Source organism: Cyphomyrmex costatus, unplaced genomic scaffold (genome assembly GCF_001594065.2).
Source record: "Cyphomyrmex costatus isolate MS0001 unplaced genomic scaffold, Ccosl1.0 scaffold43, whole genome shotgun sequence".
NCBI lineage: Eukaryota > Metazoa > Arthropoda > Insecta > Hymenoptera > Formicidae > Cyphomyrmex > Cyphomyrmex costatus.
The window spans coordinates 607772-616179 of NW_017278534.1; the positions used below are offsets into that span (position 1 = coordinate 607772).

Consider the following 8408-nt stretch of genomic DNA (forward strand, 5'->3'; position numbering starts at 1 on the left):
AGAAATTTTCGTGTTAACTTTCCCCGAGGATCCGAGAATAATTGAAGAACGACGGCTGGCCAAAAAAAGCATCTTTGCAACTGTTGTGTGAAATTCTCGAATATGATTGGTTTATACATTTAGATGCAGTGAGGAACTAAGGGAAAGACCAATTATATTAAAGAATTTTACCATAGTGCAAAGTTGTTTTTTCTGAACGCAGCCAATGATATTACGAACAATAATATATATAAAACTATTTAGATAACATATTGTTAAATTCATGATTTTGATAAATACGTATTATAACGCCGCTTACTTCGATTTTCCTATAATTTTATAAAATTTGTGTATTTTCATGCATAGAATATATTCTGAGAAGGAAAATTGCCTACCTCTTATTTCTTTATTATTTAATATCAAAGTTTTTTAATATCGGTAAGTTGGAAAATGATAATTTAATGATATTTTGCAACTGCGTATGTTCATTAATGTTGTCACTGTATTATTAATTAAATATTAATTAACATCAGTTTAGTATCAATTCAGTTATAAATGAATCGTATTTATATATGTATAATTATCTCATAGAAATAACATTACGTTATAAAAACTTTTTAGTTTCTTTTTTTGTGAAGCTACGAATGCACGTAGACACAAAGCCGAATTGCACATGATATATCAAAACAAATTTTTATTTCGCCTTTTTTTCCGAAAAAAGTCGCTCTCGGTACGAGTCTTTTCTGATTATCGCAATTTATCCAGCCGTAATTTCAGCATAAAGAAATTCGTCTTCGACTAGAGGTCTCCACAATCTCCCTCCTGTTGACCTTTCAATTATAGCAGAAAACTATACAGGAACCTAGAAACGATTTGTCAAAATATTGAAAGGAACGTAGGTAAAAAACAGACATATCAATTAAGCTAGCAACACAATAAAAAGCACAGGTAATAAGAGCCTTCAACCTATCAGAAAGTGTCCATTCTAGTATACATGATTTCTGACAGGTTAAAATCTCTTATTCCTTGTCCTACTGCCTGTGCTTTTTGTTATGTTTCTAGCTTTACTCTCCCACCCGAGGGAAAAAGCCACACAAGAAATAGAACGGTGAATAGTTCTACGTTGCTCCGTTTTTCGTTATCGTTCTCGCGAATAGAGTTTATTTACGCACATTAACGCAGCAGAAACAGCTGACATGGCAGAATTGTTGCTGGATGCAAATATCCGAGGTTGGGTATTCTTGCCTATAGTAGTGATCACGTTTCTAGTCGGTATAGTCCGCCACTATGTTTCGATATTGCTTGCCTCGCAAAAGAAGGTCGAGCTTCATCAAGTGCAAGATAGGTAAACATTTAAACATACATCAATTAACTTGGAGGTTTCATACGTGAAGCTCACAATTATTTATAACATTAAATATTTTGCAGTCAAGTCATGATACGCTCCAGGCTGCTCCGGGAGAACGGACAGTACATACCTAAAGTGGGTTTTATGACTAGAAGACATTTCTTTAACAATGAAGAGACTGGTTATTTTAAGACTCAGAAGCGTACTCCTGTTTCCCAAAATCCTATGACCGATCCAAATATTATGACTGAAATGCTGAAGGGAAATGTGACTAATGTCTTACCTATGGTACTAATCGGTGGTTGGATCAATTGGATGTTCTCTGGATTTGTGACAAGTATGTAGCATGTAAATATTGTTGAATACTTATATTTACTGTAAATATTCTATTTAGTATGATTTTTTTCAAATAGATTTTGAGCTTTTAACTAAATTTGTAACTATTATAAAATTATGTATACTTAATTTAACATAATTATGTACATATGATTTAATTGCTGATTAATTGCTTTAATTTTAGCTAAAGTACCATTTCCATTAACCCTACGTTTCAAGCCAATGTTACAACGGGGTATAGAATTAATTACGCTGGATGCTGCATGGGTTTCTTCTGCCTCATGGTATTTTCTAAATGTATTTGGACTAAGGTCCATTTATACACTTGTACTTGGTGAGAATAATGCTGCAGATACGTCAAGAATAGTACAAGATCAAGTATCAGGAGCTGCAATGTCTATGCCACCTGATCCGAAAGCAGCCTTCAAGTCTGAATGGGAAGCATTGGAAATCTGTGAACATAATTGGGTGCTACAAGGAGTAGATATTGAGCTCATGGGTATCCAATCAAAAACGGACCTAGCTGATAATATGTTAGTTCATCAATGCAAATAAAATTGATATTTAATAATTAAATTATTATTTACCATACAAATTTCAGAAAATCTAATTTATTTATATGTTAAATAGCAATTTTTTCATTATCTATCTAAGATATAAGTCTTTGTTTTTTAATAAATAAAATGATAAAATATATAACAATATATTTTAATTTTAACATTAAATTGTGATAACAATCTTAAGTATAAAATCGGTAACAACAATATATTATTTTATTCTAGATTTTTTTATTTAAATTATGTTAAATGTTGTATATAGATCTTAAAATGATTTAAAGTTTCTGTTTATTCATTACTGTCTCAAATTGTGATATCAGAAGAGAAAACATATACAATACAAATTCTTTAAAATTATATTTGAATAGAGATATTTTTCAATAAAGCAATATTTGCATTTAGTAGAATAATTTGTTAAAAATGTAATGAAAATTATTTTTTTATTTCAAGAATTATATTTATTTCTATACAAGGTATTTTCTGTAATTTAATCATTCAAAATATCTGTTGTTTTTGATGATATAAGAAAATACCACATAGGGAAAAATAGTTTGATTTGAAGAGACATATATTATGAGCAAAAAATTTTTTTCATTTTTTTATTTCAAGATTATCTCCACTATTTTAAATGAAATTGTATGTTTTTTTTACAATATAATTTCTCTAATTATTCTGTCTATAAAAGTAATAGAGATATTAAAAACTAATATATATAATTAATATAGTGTTTCCTATAACTTCATCATTTATATATGTTTTTTATGAATTGTGTTATAAATTGTATAATAATTCTTTTACACAATATGACTCTAATTAATTCTTTAATTATTCTGCATGTAAAAGCATTAAGGTATTGATATAAAAAAATTAATAGTTTTTGAATTATTTAAAATTTTATGGCAATATGCTAGAATAAGATGTCACAATCTGAAATAGAAGTGTATATCAATTGCACACGAATCAAATGTGCAAATAACAGTGTTAGAAAAAAAAAAATTTTTTTTTACGCAGAAGTTACTGTGATTGGCAATTGCAAGTGTGCAAGTGAACCACTCCCCTAAAATAGTAATTGATGAGTGAAAAAACAGAAGCTTTAAGTATAATTAATATAATTACGTGTTTACTGCTTAACCTTTAACCATATTAAGTGGACTTTTGACATTCCATTCTTGAGTATAAATCAGTACGGCGATGTTGTTCACACGGCATATTTTTCCTAATTTTTTCCAGTAGTCCGAGATCAATTTCTGCCATAGCTATACCCGTTTTATCCGCACATTGAGCTATAACAGCACCCCAAGGATCCACAATCTGAAAAAAAATGAATTCCGATTTTAATTATAATAAGCAATTTTTAGTCTCTTATCGAGAGAAAATAACTATATACATAATTATTTACCATGGCATGACCCCAGCTCACTCTTTTTTTATTGTGCGTGCCAGTTTGCGCCGCAGCTATGACATAACACTGATTTTCTATAGCTCGTGCTCGAAGCATTACCTCCCAGTGTGCAGCACCAGTTTGATATGTAAACGCTGACGGATACGTGAGAATCTGTGCTCCCATATTTCGTAACGTTAGTGACAACTCGGGAAACCGCATGTCGTAACACTATATCATTGTTAAGTTGTGTTTTGCTATATATTTATAATTTATATATACATGATGTCCACTTTAATCGATCGTTTTCCAACATTTTCTTTGTTTTCAGTCTTACAAAAAAAATATTTAAACAAAAAGTTATGACTTAGTAGGCCATTTTACCAAATAATGGTAAAATTCATATTTGAAACAAAATCAATTTTTCGACTATTTTTTTTATCGTAAAAAGGCTTCAATTAAAGATATAGTTTAATGTCTTCTATCACTCTGCATGATACTTTGACACATATTTCTAAAAAATTTCTATTTTCTCATCTGATTTAAATTATTTTTAATCAGATGTACTTCTAGTAAACTTTTATAGAATCAACTTTTTAAGATCATATGAAAGTTATTGTCATTTTTTTAAATGGAAATATATCATTGTTAATTTTAACTAAGGATACAATGCTAAGCGCTAGCTTGCCAATTGGTGTGGACACAGGTGGCACAATTTCGATTCCTTTAAGCACATAATCTGATTCCATCAGGCGTACTCCGGTATCCTTATTATCCATATCAAACAAATGTAACTTTCTATATGCAGCAACCAGTTCTCCTTTATTATTTATCAATATATGTGTGTTGTAAATCTTTTCCACATTATCTGACTGAAATGACAAGTATAGTATATTGTTAAAGAAATAATTATTTTATCTTTTGTATATTTAAGTAAATTAATGTAAAATAGAAATTAAAATATTTACAGCTTCGTGAATTCCACCTAAGGATAACCAGATATTATTCTTAATAGCAATCTCTTTATAAGATGTTACTGTCAGTCCAGTCAAAGGCTCAGCCATGACAACAATGTCCTTCTTATTATCCGCCAAAAAATCGCAAGCTTCAGGAAAAAATGCTATCTGCAAAATATATAAATTAAAAGAATAAAGTTACTCCACAATAAAAAAGTACAAAATGGGACCTTAAGGAGTCAACGCAGTAAGTGGAGCGCTATAATGCATTATGCAATTGTTTAATTAATTACAACAGCGATTTCTTAAATATAAATATTAAAAATAAATATTAAATTTCCTGGTTCAAGTCATTATTGTTGTATAACAATAATGAAGTTATTGTCATTTAGGATATAAAATACTATTTGTTGCATACATACTGTGGCCGATCTGCGTTTGGCCTCAGCTGCTAATTCCCTCACAACCTCCAGATTTTTTACTTTGTCAGCTATCGATCGCATTTGACATACTGCAATTAGTGGATGTACCATTGTGTTGATGTAACGTTTCGCCGGTTGTATGCTAAAAGACAATAACTTTGTTATAAATATAATAACAAATTAAGTATTTTTCGAGAGGGTAACCACTCTTGAATTTCGGTGTATAATCTGTCAGAAGTTCATTGAATTCCTCAAAGTCTGATGAAGTTCAACGAAGTACGTTGAATTCTGATAAAGTCTGTGACAATCCGTGAAGTACAGTGAAATCTTGATTCTCCGAAATCCAGATGTACACTAGGGTGTCCGTTAATTTGGCGATTTTCGAATTTTTCCATTTTCCGGGCAAAAAGTGGTTCAAAATAAATAAAAAAAAAGTTTCCCAACGGAAAAAAAAAAATAAAAATTTTTAACCCGTGCCACCGAGCACATGAAGTTTTGTACTGAATTTGTATGGGAAAAAAAAACTTTTTCAGTATTTTAGCCACCGAATTTTTTGTACGTTATTAAAAAATCTGACTACTTGCATATCTTTTCTTGAATGCTGCCTGAAGACCCTCCAATTGGGCGCGGTCAAACAAAATTTTTTTTCGTTGATATATTCAAGTTTACATAAACTAAATTTTTAATTTTTATTCACGAAAAAATAAGATAAGTATATCCCAATAAATGAGAATGGATTGAAATGGATTCAAGTTTTCAAAATATGCATTCACAAATATTAAAATAAATTTTTTTTTCAATCCGAATTTATTCATTTATAGGAATTGCATGAAACATTTCTAAGTCTTTCAATGTAAAAATATCAGCTTTTCTGCCTTTATTGCCTAGTGAATACTTTCTAATTCAAAATTCTAACTCAAAGACGAATTTCTTTATGCTAAAATATGCTGGCGCCGCCTGTATTACCGATAAAACTAGTGTTTTTGATGTTTAATTCCTGCCCAATTTCTTTGTAATAGTTTCACAGAATAAAAATTCCTTTTCCATGATGAAAATATAAATTCTAATATACTTGCCCCTGGCATATTTTGTATTTAAAGCTTGAAAAAATTATAAATTACAGATTACTTTATCCATTTTACCTTAACATGGCACTGAAGGTAAAAAACAGATGAAAAAATCTATAATGTTTTATGACAAGTAACATTAGAATGTGAAACTATACGAAGAAATTGGACAGGAATTATAGGGTGCTCATTCATTGGTGACTATACTGACAACTGACAGTAATATACAAACATAATCATCATTAATTTATCGCACTAATAAACATCACTTTCAGAAAACTTGGGGTGGAGAAAAAACAGACCTATAACTATATGTGACAGATTTTTTAACCTAAATAATCGCGAATTTTAACGCTTAATATCGGTTCTGAATGCAGAGCGACGCTTATTTCTGTCAAATTCTTTCGTTTCACGCAAAAACGCGTCAAATAAGCCTAATTTTATTAATTTTTTAGATGTAGCTAAACTGTATAAGTTGTAAAAAAATTTTCCATATTTAAATTACGCATTCGGATAAATCCAAATTTCAATACTAATTCAATATTAATTCATTCTTGTTTATTCAGGTTTACTCTCTGACGTTTCGTTTCTATCTCGGTTTTTATATGCATTTTTAGTCATTATAGATAATTTAGTTATTATAGATTTTACATCAATTTCTTACCTGTAACATCTCAAAGTAAGTGACTGGGCAATAATGGGCCACACACGCTCCATTCTTATCACATTGTTGATAACGTTATTTGTTTATTGCGCTCTCTATTATTAGTGGAATAAACAGTTGTGTATTCAATAGTACATGATTTCTGATAGGTTGAAATTCTTATTCTCTGTTCTCTATTCCCTGTTCCTTTTATTCTGCACAGTCCTAAAAATGAGAAAAAGATGAATAGTAAGTTAAACCAAGTTAAACCGAGATTAAAGTTAAAGTACAGCCACAATAGAAGGAATAAGGAATTAAGGCTCGTCTACATAGAAGTCGTATGATCATAGGGCGCATTCAGCGGACTCAACAGTTGAGTGAGCGCTCGCTATTATTGGTGTATTCTTCTAGATCTAAAATTCTGATTTCGACATTTAGTACATACTTCAATGCGCATGCGCTAAAAGGAGGCACATTTAACCTTCCTCCAAAATCACTAGGGAGTCAGGATCCATTAATTAATTAAAAGAAGAACATATTTTGATTTGTCAACGACCTTTCATCTGTCACTTCGTAGATTTCTTGTGACTTACGACAGCAAATTAATTACGTCAAAATGCTTAATCACGTATTGCGTCCGATCTCTCGTAACTTCATCAGAAGAGGTGAGATTTTTCTTATTTCAGAACCATTCGTTCTAATCCATAATATAGTCCACTTTATATCTTACATAATGCCTGCTAGGTGTGAATGCCACTAAATATTATTCCGTGTAAACTCATTACGATAATAAATAATATAAAATTTTTCGCTTTGTCTATGATAAATTCTTTAAATAACGTTTTCTATGTCAATTACTTTAGATTTGTGAACTTAGAAAATAATTAATTTAATTATAAGGAAATGCTCTGATAAAATTACAATCTTGTGTAAATTATCAACAAATGTATTCTTTATTTTAACATTAGACTTTATGGCTTCTAATTTTCCATGGTATTATTTTCGACTTGAAATAATATCGCTTATCAAATATTTAGCACTAGCATTATGTAGAGCAGGAACTGTTTCAAATTGATATAAGAGACTTGTTATTTGAATTAGGATTATGATTAGGTCTTTATGTTGCTTGCACTTTATGTATTCGGCATCTTCGATTTCTCTTCTTTCAATGCCTAAATTTATCTATCTCATTATAAATTAAAAAAGCTTAATATCGAAATTAAAAAATTATATTGAAATTGAACTGTGCAAAAATATACTTAAATAAAAAATAATATAAATGCATATAAATTAAAAAATTAAGAAAGATAATATTTTATCTGAACATTTAATTTTGCAATGTAAAGGTACTCGTTCCTCCAGTTCAAAAGCAGTTCAGGACGATCTTAGATTGCCAACCATAAATGATATACCTGGACCATGTGGATCGTGGAAAGAACACTATGACGCAAGACAGAGAGTTTACAATGTTCAATTACTTGCTGGTATTGGTGTACTCGTTGGTACCATAGCTTATGTATGTATCAAATTTATGTCATCTCAGATAATACTAACTGTATCATATATAAAATCTCATTATGTATGTTTCTTGACATATTTTATAATAGAATTTTATGCATTGTTACATTTTATATGTATTAAATTTTATATTTTTTTTATATATATTACAAATTAGATGAATTATACATGTATGCATACACATACACACACACATACATA

The 8408-nt window shown here is 29.8% G+C and overlaps 3 protein-coding genes across 6 annotated transcripts in view; 2 read left to right on the forward strand and 1 right to left on the reverse strand.

Moving 5' to 3' along the window:
- The first annotated feature begins 811 nt into the window (after nt 1–811).
- On the forward strand, nt 812–2220 carry EMC3 (ER membrane protein complex subunit 3). 2 transcript variants are annotated; one of them, XM_018544200.1, is made up of 4 exons: nt 812–927; nt 1042–1324; nt 1408–1664; nt 1848–2220. In XM_018544200.1, exons 2-4 carry the CDS (start codon nt 1176–1178, stop codon nt 2216–2218), a joined length of 777 nt encoding a protein of 258 aa, XP_018399702.1. In that variant the 5' UTR covers nt 812–927; nt 1042–1175; the 3' UTR covers nt 2219–2220. The 2 variants fall into 2 exon arrangements, with proteins under 2 accessions (XP_018399702.1, XP_018399701.1); XM_018544199.1 differs by having other exon boundaries at nt 812–1324.
- NitFhit (ntrilase and fragile histidine triad fusion protein NitFhit) lies at nt 2042–6904 on the reverse strand. 3 transcript variants are annotated; one of them, XM_018544196.1, is made up of 7 exons: nt 6711–6904; nt 4980–5121; nt 4570–4725; nt 4270–4473; nt 3620–3832; nt 3353–3531; nt 2042–2115 (listed from the first exon to the last, which is right to left on the reverse strand). In XM_018544196.1, the coding sequence occupies exons 1-6, from the start codon at nt 6761–6763 to the stop codon at nt 3364–3366; spliced, it is 936 nt and encodes a 311-aa protein (XP_018399698.1). In that variant the 5' UTR covers nt 6764–6904; the 3' UTR covers nt 2042–2115; nt 3353–3363. The 3 variants fall into 3 exon arrangements, with proteins under 3 accessions (XP_018399698.1, XP_018399699.1, XP_018399700.1); XM_018544197.1 differs by having other exon boundaries at nt 2047–2115; nt 3337–3531; XM_018544198.1 differs by lacking the exon at nt 2042–2115 and adding an exon at nt 3190–3277.
- Nucleotides 6905–7161: 257 nt separating this feature from the next.
- COX7B (Cytochrome c oxidase subunit 7B) overlaps nt 7162–8408 on the forward strand; it is a 1621-nt gene continuing 374 nt past the window's right edge. The window contains exons 1-2 of the mRNA XM_018544285.1: nt 7162–7354; nt 8036–8205. Of these exons, the coding sequence (XP_018399787.1) occupies nt 7306–7354; nt 8036–8205 (219 nt within the window). The 5' untranslated portion in view covers nt 7162–7305. The remainder of the gene's footprint in view (nt 7355–8035; nt 8206–8408) is intronic.

What these genes read in the sequence shown, in the direction of transcription:
- EMC3 (XM_018544199.1), top strand. Translation starts at nt 1,176, where the DNA reads ATGGCAGAATTGTTGCTGGATGCAAATATCCGAGGTTGGGTATTCTTG. An exon ending in CTTCATCAAGTGCAAGATAG is followed by an intron (nt 1,325 to 1,407) that starts GTAAACATTTAA and finishes AATATTTTGCAG; the next exon opens with TCAAGTCATGATACGCTCCA. An exon ending in GTTCTCTGGATTTGTGACAA is followed by an intron (nt 1,665 to 1,847) that starts GTATGTAGCATG and finishes CTTTAATTTTAG; the next exon opens with CTAAAGTACCATTTCCATTA.
- NitFhit (XM_018544196.1), bottom strand. Translation starts at nt 6,763, where the DNA reads ATGGAGCGTGTGTGGCCCATTATTGCCCAGTCACTTACTTTGAGATGT. An exon ending in CCAAACGCAGATCGGCCACA is followed by an intron (nt 4,726 to 4,979) that starts GTATGTATGCAA and finishes TATATTTTGCAG; the next exon opens with ATAGCATTTTTTCCTGAAGC. An exon ending in TGAGCTGGGGTCATGCCATG is followed by an intron (nt 3,532 to 3,619) that starts GTAAATAATTAT and finishes ATTTTTTTTCAG; the next exon opens with ATTGTGGATCCTTGGGGTGC.